A 21,364-nucleotide genomic window follows, 5' to 3' on the forward strand; every position below is an offset into this window, starting at 1 on the left:
GCGATGTTGGTGTACGCACCGTACATACGCGATGATGTTGTTGTGGGGTGCGTACATACGCGATGTTGGAGTACGCACCGTACATACACGATGATGTTGGGGTACGCACCGTACATACGCGATGATGTTGTTGTAAGGTGTGTACATACGCGATGTTGTTGTGAGGTGCGTACATATGCATGGGGGGCCTGTACGACTCGCACCCCGGGAACAACTTTTCCCGGTATACGAGTCGTACAAAGTTTGCTTTGTAGCGGGTAAAGACATTCCCCGTGTACGGGACGTTTTCCATACGAATCCTAAATCGGAAAGCCGGTCCGGATCGTACTTGTACGGTCGGACTGTATTTTTAGGCTTCGTACGGAAAAGTGTCCGGGTCCGTCTCGTACAACTTTTCCCGATCAAATTTGTACGGATCGGGCCGATCCGTATGTATTTTCCCCGTACGAATCGTACTTCACGGGTGGAACGGGACTTGTACGATTCGTACGGGAAAAATTACGGATGCAAGTCGTACGGAAAAAAAATATATGTATTAGTTATTATTTTAAAACAGTTTTTAATATTTTTAACTAGGTTTCTTTTAACTATATGTATTATTTACTTTATTTTACATTATTTCTTAACATTTTAAAAAAACAATATTTTATACAACGATATTTCTGCCATCGATATTTTTTCTCTATATTTTTGTACTTACCATGATGTAGATAGGATATCGATATTCTTGACTTCGATATTTTTGCCACAATATTTTTGTAATCGATATTTTGTCAGTGAATCACCCTTGCTATCAGGCTGTTATAGAGCAGTCGAACCCACTGGATAAAATTGAGACCCAAACCCTTCCTGTCCAAGATCTGCCAAATATAATCCCATTTTACGGAGTCGAAACCTTGTTCGACATCTAAGAAGGCAAGGGCATTAAGATCATGGTCCAGGTCAGGAGCACACAGAACATGAGACAATCGGCACAGGTTCTATAATGTGTTTCGATGCGGTATCCCGACTGGTCTGAGTGGAGATATGGCAACAGTCTGGCCACCAGAATAGGACTTAGGAGTTTCTGATTCACATTCAACATAGAAATCGGACGGTCCGAGTCTGCTGCGAGGAGGTCTTTACTGGGTTTCGGTATTAAGACAATAAGTGCCTCCCTCATCGAGTTTGGGAGACGCCCCTGTTCCAACTCTTCGGCGTAGACCATTCACAGTCTATCCACAAAAGTCCCCGAAAGAGCCTTATAAAATTCTGCCTGGCCCTTTCTCCTCCCGGTGTTTTGGCCATTTTCTGGACATCCACCGCCCCCAACAGTTCCTGTCAAGTCAGCTGTGCTCCCAGGTGCTCATGGTCCTTTACAGGGAGACACGGAAGCGGTAGCCCCGCAAGAGATTCCGGGAGGAGATGTGCCTACCTCCGAATACCTGGTTCAGTATATATGTCTCACACAAAGGCCACAAAAGTGTTGTTTATTGGTTGTTGGGTGTGTACCATACAACCCTGTTCATCTCTAAGTGCGAGAACTGGCTGCAATGTGGTCTCTGATCTCATCAGGCGTGCCAAAGGCCGGTTCGCATTGTCGCCCCTCCATATAGCACCTTCTACGTCGGGTGTGTCGAGCATATTTTCCTAGGCAGTCCTAAGGCTCAAAGGCTTTATGTTGCTGTCCATCTCAGTCCTGCAGGGCTGCCTCCTTTCATGTCAAGTCCTCCTCCAGAGTACTGCGCACACCCACCGTAGATGTCATGCACAATCCACGGATCACCACCTTCATGGCGTCCCACTTAGTCGCCTTACTACCCGCAATGTCCCAGTTATGCTCCAAATAGTTGTTAAAATCTTTCGCGATCGCATCCCTAAACACCTGCTAAGGCAAAGGCATCTGAGTGCAGACTCTATAGAGGCACCCGCCTTTCCAGGGAGTATGTAAGGAGCAGGGGTGAATGGTCCGATACATAGCAGGCCAGGTACTAAACATCAACCACTCTATGGACAGCCTCTAAATGGACAAAGAAGTAGTCAAGTCGGTTAAGGGTGCGCGCCACCTGGGTGTAATATGAAAAAGCTTGTGTGTGTGCATGTCACTGTCGCCATATATTGGTATGCCCCAAACCCATCAGTGTCTGCGATAAAGCTGGTGTCATGCAAGGTTTCGTGTCTTGTCTCACTAGCAATCTATCCACCAGTCAGTCGAGGACACAGTTAAAGTCACCTGCAATGACTACCTCCTGTGCCAGAGATACCTGAGCTGCCTCCAACAGTCATCTGTGTTCGGAGCATATACATTTATAAAACACAGGTCATGTGCATCCAAAGTCAGGGCCGGACTGAAAACCAAAACCGGCCCTGGCAAAGTGCTCGGCAGCCCCCCCCCCCCCCCAAGGGGGTTGGGGGTGCCGCCGAGCTCTTTGCCAGGGCCGGTTTTCGGCCGTTTTTGTTACAGGGTCGATTTTGCAGCTATGCTGCAAAAACGGCCCTGTAACAAAAACGGCCCCCAGGGGCCCACAACCGGCCTCCGCCCGTGCTGCCTACCGGGAGATTGCCCGGTGCCCACTACGGCCAGTCCGGCCCTGTCCAAAGTACCCTCCAGAATCTGCCTTCGCTGTCAATCTGGACACGTGTGGGTTTAAATGGGATCCCCGGGGCTACCAGTGCCACCAAGTTTGTAGAAGGGAGTAGCCTTTCCCTTAATATTAAAGTCAGGACCTCATGAGATCAGTGCGGGCACTCTGGAAGGTTCTATCGTAGTAGCAGAGCCGATCCACCTGTGTGCCTCTCCCTGCCTCCACTGGATCTCACCAATTCAGCTCATCTCTTTTCGGAGTTCTGGGGACCCCAGCGCTTACTGCAATGAAGCATCCGGGCCAAACAGGATACGTTTTCGCCATGTCGATTCAGGAGATCTAACCTGTTTCGTAGCCAGCATGCAGTTCCGTGCTGACCGTTGCAAATCTCGGTTGTGTGGTTCTCTCTGATTGGATGCTCTTTGTCCGCAACCCAGGGACTGGAGTCATGCCACTGCCTCTTGCAGGGAGCCATTTATGTGGACATGACCTTCATGTTGTATTCGGAGCCGGGCAGGAAACATTAGCCTGCACTTAATGTTGTGTTCACCCGGTTGTCTCTTTATGGACAGGAAAGTGTTCCAACGATCCTGAACACTTTTGGTATAGTCAGGATAAATTTGCATCTGTTTCTCGTCATAGCGAGGGGGCTGTGAGCTCCAACCTGTTGAAGGATTATATTGCAATCCCTGTAGTGAAACAGGAACGCCATTATGACCCTTGGTGGTGCCTCTGGGCGTGAGGCAGCCATCGACACCCTATGAGCCCTCTCTATAGAAGAAAACTTAGACAGGCACTTGGGTTTCAATGTATTAACGATCTAGTCTTCTAAGAAGAGTTCCTCAAAGGGTCCCTCCACTTGCACCGGAAATCACAGGAAACGCAAGTTACTCCTCCTTGAGCGGACCTCTGTGTTCTTCCCCACGGCACTCCATGTGCATTGCACTACATTGAAGTCTAGCAACTGCCGCCTGTAAGTCTTTACCCTCCTTTTTAGGTCTCGCCTGACCCAGCGCATGCGCTGACCTGGCGGGACTTTTTGTGAGGGCTCAAAAAAGTGCTACCACTCTAGCCTAGAGCTACAGTGCATGTACGCGGGCGCGCGCGCCTCACTTTCGCGGCCGCACGGCCGCTTTGATGTTTGATCGCAATTGCGATCACTTTCACTTTCCGCTTTGATGTTCCCCGTGAGACAGTTTTCTTTCTTCCTGTTTATTACTTCTATGTAGTAATGGTGGCACCCGTGCGCCGCCATTACTACAGAGCAGTAATAAACAGAAACAAGCATTGGCATAGCCAATAGGTCACACTTTTGGGACCTTATAAGTATTTAGTTATGCAACTGTTGCATGGCTAAACAGTTATAAGGTCCCAAAAGCGAGACCTATTGGCCATGCCAATGCTTGTTTAGAGTGGCCACATCTTCTTCAGTCATTGTGACCCTTTCGGCCACATTGCGGAGGCCCAACTGTAGATGATTTATGTCCATGGACATCACATTTGTTTTTGGATTCTAATGCCTGTCTGGAACTCTGTATCATGGCAAATAATTCAGTTGTGTCTGGTGTGCGCTCCGTGGGAACCTGGGCGAACCCGAGCCCCTGTCCCCTATCCTGAAGGCCCAGTCCTGGGACCGTGTACTGAGTGATCGTATTGGCCTGCGCTATCCTTAAGCCCTTGTTATTTGCCATCTTGAAAGTACAGTACACCCGGACACTCACCCTCAGGCTGATTTAATTCTGTTTCAAACAGCTCACAGGTCTATAATGGGCACTCCCACAGCGCCCCCTTCAAATACAGATACTCAACGCACCTTACAGTCTCACTACAGGGTGCCAGTAACAAGGAGGACCTTCAGGTCAGCAAACAGATTCTGCCAACAGAAAAGAGTGACCTCATGGAAGCCCGGTGGTCCCGACGGCATTACAGGGGTCTCAACATTCACCGTCAGAAGCTCTCGGGAACCGCCTCTGGCCCTCAGCCGGCCAGCATCTTAGGGGGGGATCCAGTCCATAGATCCCTATCCAAGGCCAATCACGTATAACCAAGGGCTTCAATGTCTGCCACGCTCCTCACTGCCAGCTCCTTCGAGAATTCCAGCACAGGCTGTAAGCTCCATCACAGGCCCCTCCAGGGGAAATGCACAGCCCCCGGCAGACCGCACATGCTCCAATGGCCCATTCCTCTATTTGCCTCTAGGGCGGCCCATCAGAACATGGCACCCCCAATGTAGCCCCCAGGCCAGGCTCCCCTATGGCAAACAGCTCGGGAGTTCAAACCAAGTCGCTGCCTCCCCTTATAATGAGGAGCTGTCTCAAATCTGTTTCACCACAAACCACACGGCATCCAGCTCTGGCTGCAGTCGTTGACTACAGGGTGTGCTCTCGATCTCCCAGGCATAAAAATACACTGGACGGCACAGGGGCACCAATTCAAGGCAGACTGCTTTACTTCACTAGCGGCCCTCCGCACGTTCAGCTCCGATGCAGCCCATCACTGTTGTGCCCTCGGTGCGGCTGTGCCTGAACACCATGCGTGCTCCGTGTACCAACCGTTGGGCACCTTATAGGAATGCTGCCAGAGGCCCCTCGTGAATCTCACTGTGATCTCGGCTCAGCGAGGCAGTCTCGACCACCACAGGGTAACTCAAGCCCACTGTCAAAGGCCACACTCTCGGCCCAGTCTCAGGAGCTCATCGATGCCCTATTTCATGGGGTGTGGAAGCAGTGTGCAAATAAAGTCAGTATATCAGATGTAATGCCACGCTCCGCCTGGACTTCGTGTAATCAGTGCCATAGGACTATGGAGGATTTTGGTTTCTATAATGGGAGGTACCGCTGGGCACATCTACCCATCCATGTTGGTTGGCCACACCCATTAACCAGGTGTTAGCACGTCCTGGGTGATTGACAGGGTGCTGACCCGCTGTGAGCGTGACCAATAGCGTTGGGGGCACCTGACCTGTGTGTTGCTGTTTGCTGCCATCAGCCTTCTCCCTCCCTCCTTCAGCCGCCGCAACCAGACACCGAGCGGCCGCAGCGAGGAAGGAAACTACACCTCCCAGCCTGCCCTGCTCCCCATATCGCTGTCATCGCGCCCGGAGGCGCCATAAAACATCGACAGGCCCCGTGTTGCGGGTCGCGCCGGGCTAAGCCCGGGCAAAGGGCGGGCCGTCTGTGGCCGTCCGGGGCCAGAGGAGGCCGGGTCGGGCCATATCTCCAACATCTAGGATCCGTGGTGGATGCTGTATCAAACATCTTCTCCGCTGACCCCCTCTTAAGGTACTGTATAAATACTGAGGGGCTTTTTGTCCTGTGTCTACCACACAGATACTTCTGTATTATCTAGACATTCATTGTGTGGCGATACAAAGGCTACGATGGGCAAAAGGAAAATGTCGGACATGAGTGGGGGTCCCGCTAGTCTTGTTGGTAGTACGGCCAAACGGAATAAGGCCAGAAAGTCTAATAAACAAGCATTTACAATGCAATGGTCTCGGCATTGGTAAAGTTAGAGCTATTGGCATTGCTCATGACATTATTTTTGTTTATGTTTTTGTTTTTAAAACATTTAAAGAAACGGCATTGTCATGAGCAATGCCAATAGCTCTAACTTTACCAATGCCGAGACCATTGCATTGTAAATGCTTGTTAAATCTCGGATCGAGACTGCGCAAGCGCAGCCTTCGAGCCGAGACCTAAAACCAGGCACTAAATCGCAAACGTGGATTAACTTAACTTTTTGCACTCATAGTTCGAAAATCAGTTAGTGCTTTTACCAGTAGAGTTAAGGACCATGATATAGGGCCCGCTGTTTCAATGCTAATTTTTCATTACTACTGGGTTTATGACCTCCCCTGCCACGGACTTGCTTAGACCTCTGCCTTCTTCACGTCTGGGCCCCATTTATCACTTGCTGATTCGATCTGTGAAATGCATGTTCCACGAACTTCATATAGAAAGATGCCTTACTTAAAAAAAACTACAACAAAACACGAGCTCAGCATAATAAAAAACAGTGGTCGGGAATGCTGTGAACCCTCTCTTCAAGTATGGAAACGACCGGTGGCGTTGTTTCAATGTTTGGAATCGAAGTTTAAAATTCGTTGCACGCATAGGAAACTTTCCAAATATCTTCATGGGTAATTAGCGCTGTATAAATTCAATTTCAATATCACTAGGCGCTTTTTTCAGTATCACTAGGTGCTTTGTACCCGTGGGCTCTGACGACGGATTAAGCCTTCCCGGTTGCCTCGGTGTGTGACACATACCAAGACATAAGATCTGCCCGCCCCATGCCCTAGGCCATTGCTCCTGGAAGAAAAGGGTGAAAGGTGAAGAGCACCACCGGCCCTCCTCCCCTTTCTAGCCCCTGCTGGCTCGGAGGAGCCGGAGCTCTGCTGCTGCATGCCTGCATTGTCCAGACAGAAGGCTCTTTACTTCGGAGCGCCTGGGAATAGCTCGGGAGGGGCTCGGAAGGAGCGGCGTTTGGGGGAGGGTATACCTCCATGATGTTTGGAGGAAATGGCTCATCCCCTCCTGCCCGGGAGCACTGGGACCCAGATGCTATCGGCCTCTCACAATGCCTTCCTCCCCCGCCAGCTTCCTGTGCAGCCAGGGGTGTGTGCAGAGGTGATAAGTGGCCTGGCAGATGTGCCGGTGGAGGCTGCACCCGGCGCTGGCCGGCTGGAAAGTACCAGGGGGTGCCATAGAAACAGTGCGTGATGCAACTACGAATTAAGAGCGAGAGAGACATTGTGTGTATGTATGTATATATATTTATATACATACATACTTGGGACTAGGGGTGCCATCAGTAGTTTGGAGCAGCCACCATGTGAGTACAATTCAAGTTATAGGCGTTGGTGACCTCTACCTGCTTCCCGTTCTCCTTACCCTGCCCAACCGAAAATCACTTGTTAGGGTTCGGTGTGAAATGATCTTCAAGGGTAGCAACCAAGCAAAGTTCTCCATTTATGGCAAACAACGCAACATTACTGCTCCTGAGCACGTCTAATCCCAGTGTTAGAACTTTGATAGTATAAAATGTACTTACATAAAAGGCCCTCCCGCCCACTGCCTGAACGCAGGCGTTCATGTTGCATGCATTTATTCAAATCGTGCTAGCAAGGTGAAGTTACAAATGTACATTTTACAAATCAGGGTCAGCGCATGCAGTGGAGTCTGTACCGAACGCTGAAGATGTTTAAGACTGGTGCAGATGTTGAAGCGGAAGCCACATCCTTATTGGAGGCAGATGCGACACACGGTTGTCCATCATGGCGGTCCCGCGTATATAACGTACGCTACGCATTTGCTTCCGGTTCAGTAGAGCTCTGGCAGGCCGCGCGCCTTCCGGAGGTCGGTAAATAGAGTGACGCTAATCCCATCTGCTCTAGCCGGGTTATCCAAGGCGACGTTAGTCACCTGGAGCAGGGCTCTGGCAGTCGGGCAGGGTTTACAGATCTCGGAATGATGGAAATCTGCGCAAGCATACCCTTTCGTTATCGAACGTATGGTATGGCCCTCACACCCCGACGTTCAAGTGGGCGGGGGAACGTGGTTCTCAAGCTTTGTCAATTTGATCAAAACATTTCCTTTACGTTTTATAAAAAATAAAAAAAAATACCGTCTTTGAATGGTTGAGTTGTCGCAGGTTAAAAGGAGAGAAGGGACTCCTTTACAGTGAAATGAGAGAAAGGAGAGAGAGACAGCCAGTGAAGACAAGCACACCACCGCCTTTCTCCGAGGCACAGCAGAAAATGCCTCGGAGAAACGCCACGTCCTTTTCGGATTTGGGGGCGTGTTTTGCTGTTGTCTCCTCCCTGAGACTTCTCGCAAAAAACACGCCCCCCGATCCGAAAAGGACGGGGCTTCAACGGAGTGACTGGACCTCTTCTCCAGTGGCTGGCCAGCATTTAAGAGGCCAGCCAATGGAGAACAGGAGAGAAGAGGGGCGGGTGCAAGCCCCTCTTCTCAAAGTCATTAAATCTCGGAGCGAGACTGCGCAAGCGCAGCCGAGACCTAAAATCATACGCCAGCTACTACGTTAGAGCGCATCGACTCTTTAGTTGACGAATGCACTACTATTCTAGAATCAGACTTAGCTGTTACGCCCATAGCCCTACCGCCACCATCTAACCATCGCCCAGGCTCTGTTACTATTCCACAAATGTTTAGCTATAAAAAAAACGCTCAAAGTCCATCACTAGTAGTAAGATCACAGGACGCCATGCAGAGTTGTAGTGTTAACCCCGTGCTATTATCCGAACCAGCAAGCCCCTGTGTCCCCGTCACAAATTTGGTCCCTCTTGACCCCATTGTTATTGTCTGTTCAAACCGTTTTGAGTTATTAAGTGATATTGATAATGATGTGGTTGAGTCTTCTGGTATTGTTGCTACCCCCGATGTACCCATAGCACCCAAATTATGTAGCAATCAAGCCTCTGGACCTGGGTTTCCACCTGAAGGGATCAGGCCACGCCAAGAATTACTAGGAGAAACTGTTCCATTACCAGGTCCAATTATGGAAACTATTAGGGCCTTGAAGGATGAAATTAGCGAATTAAAAGCGCTAGTTAATGAACTACTATTACTGGCCAAAAGCCCTTCTACGCAATTGCCGCATTTACCACCTATTTTGCCTAACACTGCTTGCCACCCACACTCATCAACACCTCCTCCTATAAAAACAATTGATCCCAGTACACATATACCACCTCACTCGTTAGCTTCTTTCCCACAAACTAGACCAAATTCCTCACTATCCACTAGTGTGGGGACTAATCATTCTAATTCTAATACGAAGACTAAGTCAATCTCACATTCCCGCGCTGCGATTAATCAGCCTCTTCCCCCCCAAAAACCCTCAGACCCCGCCCAGCTTCTTCTACCCTCCATAGCGCAAAGACCCAGAGTCAACCCACAGCCCACTGTTTACATGGTGGGTGTCCCCATGACTGATGGTTATGAGAGTGAAGAATCTCTAAAAAACAAGGTGATCCACTGGATCCGTCATGTCAGAGGCTGTCGATCTCTTATAAGAGACGACTTACTAAGGGCCCGTAGACTTAGTTCTACTAACTCCCACACGGACACAATCGAGCTGATCCTAGCCAACCACAGCTTAGCAGACGATCTTATTGCTCTTGAATACAGAACCTCCTCCCCGGACTCATCTTCCATCCAATTTAGACGTTTTTTTCTACCGTCCAATGTCCCTGTAGGGAGGAGGGGCGGGCTGCCACTTCAACATCTCGAGGGCTTATCGACCTTGGGGCAAATTGACTAACAACGGCGCTAACCATATCAACAATTCCAAGTAAAGTGCCCCATGCTATCTTGACCCCTAATCATAGACTGTCCCCCCAAATACATTCTTCCGATAACCCCTGTGGGGCCCGAGGGGAAGTTGGGTCACAACCGATAGCTCCAATCACACATTTCCTGGATTTGGCTACCTCCTTATCCACAGCCCCAAACACGATTTTAAAAATCATTTCATGGAACATTGCTGGTTTGAAAGCTAAACTCCCTCTACCTGACCGGAATAATTGTATTGCTACTTTTGATCTCTGTATATTCCAAGAGACCTGGAGTCTCATACCTCTGCATAAATCCGGTTACACTTGCCACTGCGTCCCTGCAGTGTCTTCCGGTCGTGGACGCCCTTCTGGAGGCCTCACAATATGGATAAACATTGCTCTCTCTTGTAGAGTCCGTCATGTTCATAGCCCTTCTCCGGATGTGCTACATATAACTCTGAGCGGGCTGAACGGGGGGTCCATTATCGAGCTTTTCAACGTCTACAACAGGGGCACCCAAGGAGGAACCAAGTCTCCCATCCTCACCACTTTGGGTGAGGAGTTTTCCTCTTGTCCTCCCAACTCACTTTTACTGGTCGCTGGAGATTTGAACTGTACATATGAACCCCTCGCCTCCGAAGACATTCTGGAGGTTGAAGAGGATGACGCCAGGTGGGGTATACCCTCTCTCACTGTTCCCCCAGTAAAGAGATGGTCACCGGTGATAATCCAACTGAATGCCTTGGTGCTAGAATATGGGTTGAGAGCTGCTAATGGTCGACTTCCTTCTGATCTTCATGCAGCATCCACCTTTAACAGAACATCTAGCCCATCCCGAATCGATTATATTTTAATTGATCGTAGACTCTGGCATTACACAGTGGACCTGGTCATCGTTCCTACCACCGACAGTGACTACAACCCCCTGTGCCTTACTATAAAGAATTTATGGACCTCTGACCACTCAACACTTGACCATCGTCCCACATTGCTCACTAGAGATGTCATTCCATCTAATTGTAAAAGATTTCTTAAATGGCCTAAAATTGCAATGGACGAAAAAAAGACTCACATCCATAAATGAAATACTGCTATTAAAAACTGCAGAACTTAGGCAAGCTTGTGTAGATCCTAATGAAATCACCAAGGTCGCATCTCTACATGCAGCCACTATTGAGCTAATTGGATCTTTTTTTTTATCCTCTTCCACTAACAACACCAAAAAAATATATAAATCACCAGGTTCTTGGTTCAACTCCGAGTGCAGAGCTAGTAGGAAAGAGCTAGCAACTGCCATTAAATCTAAGGATTGCCCTTCAATTAAAAACGCTAGGTCTGTATATAAGAAGGCTGTAACCAATGCAAAGTGTGTTTGGGAGGAATCTCACTGGCTGGCCTTGAAAAACGCTAGTTTAGCTAGGGACGGAACTACTTTCTGGAACCTTTGCAGATACTCGAGAGGTTTAGATCCCGATGTAATTCCCAATCATATTACAAATCATGAATGGTTCACCCACTTTTCGAATCTCTACTCAGACGACGCTGTCCAAGGCCCCTGTGTTCTCCCCTTTACTACTCCAGGGGACCTTACTCTGGCCAATTTTGACCCTTTCACAGAGTCTGAAGTCATGTCTGCTATTAATAGATTGGTCCCAGATAAAGCTGCAGGTCCCGATGGCCTGCCCGGGGATTTGTTCCGCGCTAATCCCAAATCCTGGGCTGTGTGCTTCACCCTTTTACTCAATGCTCTTCTCAAGGGGCTACCTATCCCTGAGTCTTGGAAGGGCGCAGAGGTTATACCAATATTTAAGAAGGGCTCCAGGGAGGACCCTGCCAACTACCGACCAATAAGTCTTATTGACGTTAGCCAGAAGGTGGTTGGCAGGGTCCTACTGGAGCGTATTCTATCTTGGGTCACTGAGAATGGTATTTTGTCTCACTTTCAGGCCGGGTTCAGACCATGCACGAGCACGATTGACCAGGTCTTTAGGCTGTTATTGTTATACTGGAAGTTTGTCTTGATTGGCAGGGGCAACCTCCATCTAGCCTTTATAGATCTTAAGTCGGCCTTTGACCTGGTCCCTGGTGTTCGTCTATGGTCTGTTCTCCAAGAGCTGGGTGTTCCGTCTCCTGTTCTTGATCTTTTGGTTCGGCTCCACGAGGGTAATTTCGCCAGGGTGCGTTGGGGATCCCAGGCCCAGAGAACTGAAAAGATCCCAGTTAACAGAGGAGTCCGCCAGGGCTGTGTATTGGCGCCCACTCTTTTTTCACTTTTTGTGAATGGAGTGGTGAAAGTTTTGCTAGAATTCCCAGCTGATGTTCCTGCCTTGGCGGGGGAAAAAGTTCCCACTCTCCTCTTCGCAGACGATACCCTGCTGATTTCTAAGACGCCAGCAGGGTTACAGAAGCTTCTAGATAGATTTCATCTGTTCTGCTCACTGAGAGGCCTGGCTATTAACACATCTAAAACCAAGCTCCTCTCTTTTAAATCACACAAATCCCCCAGCGTACTTATCACGTCTGATGGAATCCCCCTTGAACATGTCAAATTATTTGACTATTTAGGCATCAGAATTACTGACACATTAAGCTGGAGACCCCATATTAACAAAATGCTGCTGAACCACAAGCGAGCCACGGGGGTGATTGCAAAAGAACATCGCTCCTCCAGGAGCAAGCCAATCACTCCCGCATTAGTGATTTACCAGGCCAAAGCTGTGGGTTCAGCTCTATATGGAGCTGAGCTATGGGGTTTTGACAACATTGATGAAATTACTTTGTCTGAGAATAAATTCCTGAGAGAATTACTCTCAATGCCGAGGGGTACCCCTCTGAAACCGCTCTTTAGCGATTTGGGTAGGCGCTCGATTAAAGACATTGCAAGGCTACGTCCCTTGCTATTCTGGACCCGCCTATGGCGCACCCCGGAGCTAGCCAAGTACACTGAAGGCCTAAGGGAAATCATGAACATTCCAGGCTCTCTTAAAATAAGTTGGCTTCGCAACATTAAAAAATCCTTTATCCAGCTTGGATTGAACGAAGCCTGGGATCATGGAGCCCCTGTGCGCAAGGAGGACCTAAAAAGAGCCTATTGGGCCTGGATTGACAATCAGGACCTCACCAGCCCCAATCTAGGCAGGCTAACCGAAGCTTTCTGTTCCCACAAACAGTCTGTTAGCTTTGAGTCCTATTTAGAGTTTGTACTAAAACCTAGGGACAGATCTCTGTATCTCCAGTTCAGACTTGAGATCCTTCCAACCCGTGAATTTACTAATAAATGGAAGCCCCCCTACCAGACCATTGACTCTTGCCCGATATGTGCAGAGAAAGTCGAAACCATAGCCCATATTATGTTTGAATGTCCAGCGTACGTCAACCCTAGAAAAAGATGGCTAGGCCCTGCTTGCCGTCTCCTGGGTGTCTCCAACTATCGTATTGCCTTACGTATTTTACGTTCAGACACAACCCTGGTGCTAGTCTGTGCGGTGGCTAAATTCTTGGGTTGGTCTTGGATCATTAGAAGTAAACTCACCAGCTCCATTTGTTATGAGTCAAAATGTATTTTTCTCTTCTTTTTAACTGTCTTTTTAATCACTTTTTTAAAATATTTTAATATTTTTTATGTAGTTTATCCAATCTAATCATCAAGCTATCATTGTGATTTGTTGTAAATTTCTTCATTCCAATGAATTGTTACTTTTTTATGTTTGTATGTATATGCTTTTATGATAATCTTTTTATCGAAATAAAGCTTCTTTGATTGATTGATTGATTGATTGATTGGTAATGTTTGGTGTCTATGGAATTATAAAGAAAAATCATCTCTTGAAGTGAAGTCGGAATTAAATTACAATTTTGAAAAGGCCACTTTTAGAAAGCTGGTATTTTCCTGCCTTAGCCATTTAGTGCCTGCAGCTCGTCTCTGGGTCACATGACTGGGTGAAGCTGACAGTTGGGCTTTGTGTATTCCTCTGAGACAGCAGCACACAGTAGGGGGCATAGGTGTGCCTGGATGGGTCATCACTGGCAGGATGGGAGAGCGGAGGTGGGTATAGCCCTTATAACACTTGAATAGACTCTGTCCTGCCTCCACACAAAGGGCTGCATATCCCCTGTAGTTTGTCTGGATAAAGCATAGGGGAGGCAGGAAACCTGTGCACTTCAAAGGGAAACCTCTGGACGCTTCTCGCACTTCAAAGGAGGCACATGGAATAAACGTTGGACCTCAGACACCAACTCTTTATTACACATCTGGACCTGTGAAGACTCCGTCAGGGAGAAGGGCTGCTGTGCTGCTGAAAGGACTGCCAGTAAGCTGGATGGCTGCCTTGCTGGGTCTACTGCCTTGCTGGGCTGCTGCTTTGTTGAATTACTGCCCTGCTGCCTGAATAAGTTATTGGACCTGCACCTGAACCTAGGACTCCCAGAGTGACTCCAAGGGCTAGTCTGCTGGCCTCCTGTTAAGAGCCACAGGAATATAACAGGCTCCCAACCACCTGAACCAGCACCAAGAACCAGCTGGAGTAAGCCTTGACACCCACTTGGTGCCACTCAGGTCCCGGACCCTTGGAGTGACCTTAGTGGAGCTAAATGGACGTTTTTCGGCTCTTCTCGACAGCAAACATGTCCTTTTATGACAAAGCCTTGCAGCTACCACTGATTGCAAGAGCAAAGTTCTGTTAACCCTTCTCGCTACAGCATGGACCACTCACAGGGAGCAATATCGCTAAGCTCCGGCGGAACTGCACATGACAACATTAGGATGTTCGTGCTAAAGGGACGACCATCCGCGACGTCCGGCCTGCTCTTCACACTGCAACGACGACTGTCCATGATTATTCCCTGCTCCTCAAGGCCCCCTCCACCATGAACGGGACTCTGTGCTGCATTGAGAAGGTAACTTTTCAGCTGGACTAACCTGGTCCCTGTATAAGACCCGTACTCCATCGCAGTCGGCCTGAACTAGTAACTTTCTCCCAGTCTTGTGACTTTCTCCTAGATAGCTGCAAGTGGCGCTTCGTGCTTTTTGGTGCTATTTCACTTACATCTTTAAAATTACATATCTTCGGTTCTACAGATTGGATTTTTGTCATTTTGTCTTGATTTATTTATTACATTTTGCTCTATGTTTCTAAATTTGTGTGGGATTTTTCTTGTGTTGTGTTTTCAATTTATTACTGTTTGAAGTTCTGCATAAATACTTTACACTTTGCCTCTAAATAAAGCCTGATTGTTCTGTGCCATGCTACCAGCGGGTTGAGCACAAGTTAATTTGGGGTTCGCTTGTGCCTGCCTCACCCTGACAAGGATTGTGACTGCTGCTTGAGTACGGATTCACCCCCAAAACCAGTAACCAAATTTCTCACAGTGCTGCTATAAATATTATTGTAAGCACTTCGTTTATTAAGGACAGAGAGCACAAACCCAATTTGAGACGTAGTGCTTCAGCTGCTACCATACTGGGCATGTTTAAAACTTTGCGTAGAGCGTGTCCTTCAAATGTTTCAAAGTAAACAACTGCCTCTAAAAACAACACCGGATAACCGTGCGTAGCAATAAGTATTACTACAGCTAGATAGGCCTTCTGCAGTAAACTAACTGAGCACACTCTATTTTACCTCGAGCCTGATTGCAAAATACATACTGTGGAGGGTTTACCAAGAACATACAGAGGCTTACAGCCAGCAAATTGCTTACCAGTGGTACCCTTTACAGTTGCTTTTATTAGCTTGCTTTCTATTATATGGCTTTCCTTGTTTAAGCCTGTCCATCTTGTGTTTGTCCCTCTAATGGAACATAGCCTCTTTACCATCTAATTGATTGGCTGCCTTCTATGCTTCCTCTGTGTGCTTTTAGGGCACTACTTTTTGGTTAAGTACACCATGAGAATGCATGTATTTTCCAACTGTTTCCCTCGTTCACTTTCCCCTGCCACATTGTTCAGTCTACTCCATGTGCACCCCCCCATCTGCACTCATGTTGTCGTGTCTCGCCTGCACGATTCTCCTTCCCCTAAATACCACACTGCTCTGTGTTCTCTCCCCTGTGGTGTTTCTCGCCCTCTGTTGCTTCACCTCCTGCCTGCTGTATTGCTTCATCCCTACCTACCAAGTTGCTTCTACCTTGCCTTGTTGCTCCATCCCCTAACCCCTCCCTAACCCACTCCCATAACGTGCTTATCAGTTTGAATTTTTTGCTACTTTTTAATAAAGGGACTTGCGTGCTGCTTTTTTTTGTCTTGACCGATCTATCTAGGAATGGTAGTTACAAAGATAAAAAAACCTGTGTCCTTTTGTAGTTGCGTGCATGCATATTGAATACAAGCAAGTGCCCAAAAATTACATGGCGGCTGCACTGTAACTCTTTGTCATTCTTAACTTTGCTCCACAGTGTAGGAAGCTGACTCTTTATATAGTATACCAAAAAGGGTATACTGTGCAAGGAGTCCAGGTATTCCTTTATGAGTGGACAGGGGCTTGCTCTAGCAATCCCAAGGTGCTCCTCTAGGCGTTAAGGGTAATGTTGGATAGGCTGGCTGTATACAGCTGGCCAATCCGACCTGTGCACTGAACACTGGCAGGGGCAGCATTCATCCTGCAAGCCGAAGGAAGCTGCCCGGCGCCCACCATCACGCTGGCGACCATTTTATTATTCTGTGTTTAGAGCTGCACTCGCAGCAAGTGCGGCAATGCTCCTCCACCAGTTAGGAGGAACCGTGCTGCTTAAGGTAAGCATAGGGCAAGGTCCACAGCAGGAAAAGTAGATCACCTGGGGCAGTACTGAGGCGGCCAGGTGCATAGGTGCTTTTCAGCATCGGGTGCCCAATTTTATCCTATGGCGGAGAAATATGTACTGCATTAGGGCACTTAACAACGACTTACGGGACCAATCTTCTGGACTTAAGGTAAGTATAGAAGAAGGTCCAAGGCAGCACCAAAAGGTCACCTCGGGCGCCCCATGGGCGGCCAGGTGAAGAGGTGCTTTTCAGGAATGGGTGCCCAATGTTATCCTTTTTGGAAAAGCATGTGCTGCATTCGAGCATTTCACAGTGACTTACGAGAACAGTCTCCTGGACTTAGGGTGAGTATGGGGCAAGGTCCAAGGCCAAACCAACAGGTCACCTCAGGAGACTCTGGGGCGTCCGGTGCAGAGGTGTGTTAGGCATCTGGTGTCCCATTCACTTTAATGGGGAACGGTCCGGTTGTTAAGAGACTACAGGCTTGGACTAGGAAACCAGTCAGGGTGAAACAACATGTGGGCTCAAGTCTCACGATGCTGTGGGATGTGGTAACACCTTTGGTCCTCTTCTCCACAGGAGACGGGTGCAGAGGTGTTTTGAGGCATTGGATTTTCATCACCTGAAGCACTGGCAGCCAGGGCGGGTCGCACAAAGATGGTGCAGGTGGTATTAAGAGGTCCCCTCCTGGTAAACCTAAGGTGGGCTTCTTCTCTGGAAGGCTGGGGGACCACACTAGCACCATTTGCCCACTTCAACTTGGGCTTGTAGCAATGGGTGCAGTGGTGCCTGTCAGTGTCGTGTTAACACGGTCTTTGAGTTCTCTCAGGCATTACCTAGGTACAGGGGAACAGCTCTGCTGCTCCATGGGAGTTTCTGAGTCTTGGCAGAAGTGCTGGCTGCCCTTCTATGCTTTTAGAGGCACAGCACCTTTGCAGGGCGACTTAACTTTGGCACAATCATAAGGAATAGCAGACAGGCCGGCAGGGTTGGCACCAAATCACTTGCTTCTTCCATAGTTCTTGCTTTTCAAAGCTCTTTGGTTGTTCTTTTTCCTTTGGTCAGCAGAATCTGATTCCCTGGCACCGGGGGCTTCCCTAAATATGAGATTTCGGGATATTAGGGGAGTGTAAGCTAGTAGTTAATGGGCTATTGGCCCCTGGGGTCACTACGTCCCCTGTATGACCACTTCCTGTGGAAAGTGGGAATACCCCAGAGTTCCTAAGTTTGCCATTGCAAAGATGGCAGACTCTGAAAAGTTGTATCCACTTCAGGAAGCCCACCTTAGGGGTGGTACTAGCCTGAGAGTGGGCATGCCTATCTGACAACTAATTGCTACCACTTTTCCAGGTGCCAAAAGGACTTTGGGCAAAGGGGGTTGGCATCCCCCCCTGTGAGGGAAGCCAGATTTGCATACGGAAGGGGGTGGGCTCTTTGAAGCTCCTTGCCTTGGAATGATAATTTTGCAGGTCAACCTGTGGGAGGGGGTGTAAACACCCTCTGCCCGAGCAGGTTTTGTTCCTGACCACCAGAGAGCAAACGCCCTCACTCCTGCAGGTCAGAAACTCGTCTGTGGTCGCAGGCTAGCTAAGACCAGTCAGTCAGCACAGTAGTGGTTGGTAGGTTTTCAGGGGGCACCTCTAAGGTGCCCTCTGGGAGCATGTATTAATAAATCCATCGCTGGAATCAGTGTGGGTTTATTAATATGAGATGTTTGATACCAAAACACCCCTGGTTTCAGTGATGCCATCATGTAGCTGGGGAACTCGTTTTTACCAGTGTCCAGCACATGCAGATATGTCTTCACATGTAATATAATGCAACCTGCCTTAGGGCTGTTAGGCCTGCTGTAGGAGAGACTACCAAATATTACATGCAGTGCTAGGGGGCATGGCAATCAAGTGTGTGCTATGTAGTGTTTTCCCTTTTTAGTCCACCTTGTCATGCAGCCTGCAGTGGCAGTCTGTGAGAGTTTGATGCTGGGTCCCTTAGAGTGGCACAAGATATGCTGCAGCTCTTAGGGACCCCCTTTAGTACCTATGCCCTAGGTACCACTTACTAGGGACTTATAGAGGCGCTAAATACCTGATCACTTGGGGATCAAGTGACCAGTTATCTTGTTTTGGGGAATATACACTGGCACTGGGGACCTGGTTAGCAGGAACCCAGTGCACTTCAGACGAAGTTGCATCAAATACAAGGCAAAAAGTGGGGGAGGGGGCTACTGCAATAAAAACCCAGTTTCCTACACACAACAGCCATGATGCTATACAGCATGCTAAAAACATTGGCAAGGTCAGTAAATCTTAGTGGTGGGACCTATTGCTTTTGCCAATGCTCTTTTACATTTGAATAATAATTCAAGGAACTGAGATTGACAAAAAAACATCTAATCATGAGCAAGGGCTGAAACTGTGTAGTATTGTACACAATACTGTCCACAAGATGCTGATGGAGCCGTCTATAGCAAGACTGCAATAAAATAAAGAAATGCCGAGACATCTAAAGTCAAAATTTCTTACCTGTAGACAAGTTCTTTGCAGTACTCTGAGATTTGTGCATTTCTGTCTCTTTAAAATTGAGATCTTCTTGCATGATTTTCAGTTCATGAGCAGTGATGTTTGAAATTTGTTTCATGCGAGTCATATTCTGCATCGAACAGGAAAGAAAATATACTTGTTTAAACATCAGGGAATAGACTAATTTGTTTCTGTAGAATGATTAATTTTGGAATTTGCTGGGATCTAGCCAATGAGAACATAGAAAGCATAATTTGAGGAATGCGTGTATTCTTTATCATTGTAATTTCCAATAGGTAATAGCAAACAGCAAAAGTTATAGAATATTGACCCTATGACACTAAATCAATATGGATAAAAATAAGTAAAAAAAAATACTATTCAAATTCACACTAATGATCTCAGTTTCAAACGGTTTTTAATTACTTGTTTTGAAGTAGCAAATAACACAAAATATATATGAATAAAGTAATTAAGCAATGGTTTCAGAGGCGACTAGGAACCTTGGTCCTCATTACGATGGCGGGCAACGGTCCACCCGCCATCTAGGGCATCGGCCCGACTGCTGCATTACAATGCAGTAGTGCCTGGTGCCTGGCCTGCGGTGCATGGATGTTTAAAAACATCCCTTTTTCAATTGCGGCTTGTGCTATGGCCTTTTTCCGGCGGTCGCATCCTAATCTGGGAGGTGGGATCACCAACAACTTGTTGGCTGGTCCCAAACCCTCAACGATGGTGATCGAAGGTTCGTCCGACCACCATCGTAATGACACCCTTAGTGTCCGAAGTAGCGTTATCAAGACAAGCAATTATTCTAGAAAGATATTTCTGCACGTATCTGGATTAATGTTCAGCCAATCCATCGGAACCTAGAAGAAATTGTGTTAAATTGAGAGATATCTTGTTCAAATAAATATACTTTTATTATTTTGCTACTCTTATTTGTCCAAACAGTGATTAAATGAGCCATCCTAATGGAGAATCCTAATTGAGAATGATATATAATTGCAATCACCACAGCAAAAAGTACACTCAATAGTGGCATGGTAATTCAGTCCCAAAATTATAGTTGAAATAGTGCAAGATACAGCAAAATTAAGAGATTTCAAGAAAACTACGGGCAGTCTGCAAATATGTGAATCCTACTTATTTGTAAGTCACCACAACATTGGCAATTGTTTGTTGTCCGTGCTTCCCCATACCACTATTATTCAAAATTGTCTTTGGAATACTGAAAATAATTCAGTGCACATTTGGAAGAATAAAATACAAGAATAAATCACACTTACCCTACTTGAGTGTTCTAAAAGAGCAACAATATTCGCCTCTATTTGCGACTTACGCTCAACCTCCTGATTTTTATTCTCTTCAAAGGTCGCAAGAAAGGCTACGGATAAGGTAAAAATATATATGTTACACAACATTATTTTATACATTGAAACACACGCAACAATAAATTTGCAAGACATAAAAACTTTATGACAAAAATGTATACCATAGTCAGGGGCACTGGAATTATTGTAATTGTATTGCAATGGTATTTATAAAGCGCTTACTACCCCTGATGAGGCGCTGAAGCGCTTTTCCACAAGTAGCACGCTACTCTGGAACCCAAAAAGGATTAGTGGTGGATTAGCATAGGGAAATGTGTGTTCATTTGAGCGGCGGACATGCAAGTTTATTAGCTGGATTGAAAAGGACAACGGAGGGATAATAGAAGGAAGAGTCTAGAAAGTGTTATTTGGGAGATAATAGTAAGATGAGGCTTGGGATGTGTAAAAGGAGAGATGCAGGAGGGAAGAGTCTCTAGAGAGGGATTAGGGAAATGATAGTGATAAAATGAGGCTTGGGATGAAACAAAGGAGGGCTACATGAGGTAAGAATTTAGAAAGGGTTGCTTGGTGTCCTAGCACTGCCAAAATAATGGATATATTAAATTATAACCAATAAACATTATCATGCACATGTTCCATCCAGATTGCTTGTATGCTATGCAGTTTAGTAGAATCATTTCTGTAGACACTGAGAGACATATGAATAACATCCAATGGCCCTGCCATGTTTACATGCTTAGCAGGGATGTGTAATACTGCGAACGACCCAAAAACAAGGGTACCCTAGAACAAGTTTCATGTAATAGAATTACAATGTGTGGCCTAATGATATCTAACCATGCTGCAAAAAAGTATAACTTATCCCTGCAATATTACAATATGAAAAAAACCCTCTAGAGGATTTTGTT

General features: G+C 47.1%; 1 protein-coding gene across 1 annotated transcript in view; it reads right to left on the reverse strand.

Moving 5' to 3' along the window:
• The window catches only part of IFT74 (intraflagellar transport 74), a 508,298-nt gene that overhangs the window by 94,717 nt on the left and 392,217 nt on the right, over positions 1-21,364 (reverse strand). The window contains exons 15-16 of the mRNA XM_085641333.1: positions 20,412-20,509; positions 19,126-19,252 (exon numbers count right to left, since the gene is read on the reverse strand). Of these exons, the coding sequence (XP_085497459.1) occupies positions 19,126-19,252; positions 20,412-20,509 (225 nt within the window). The remainder of the gene's footprint in view (positions 1-19,125; positions 19,253-20,411; positions 20,510-21,364) is intronic.

The sequence above is a fragment of the Triturus cristatus genome, chromosome 2_2 (assembly GCF_964204655.1).
Source record: "Triturus cristatus chromosome 2_2, aTriCri1.1, whole genome shotgun sequence".
Classification (NCBI taxonomy): Eukaryota; Metazoa; Chordata; class Amphibia; order Caudata; family Salamandridae; genus Triturus; species Triturus cristatus.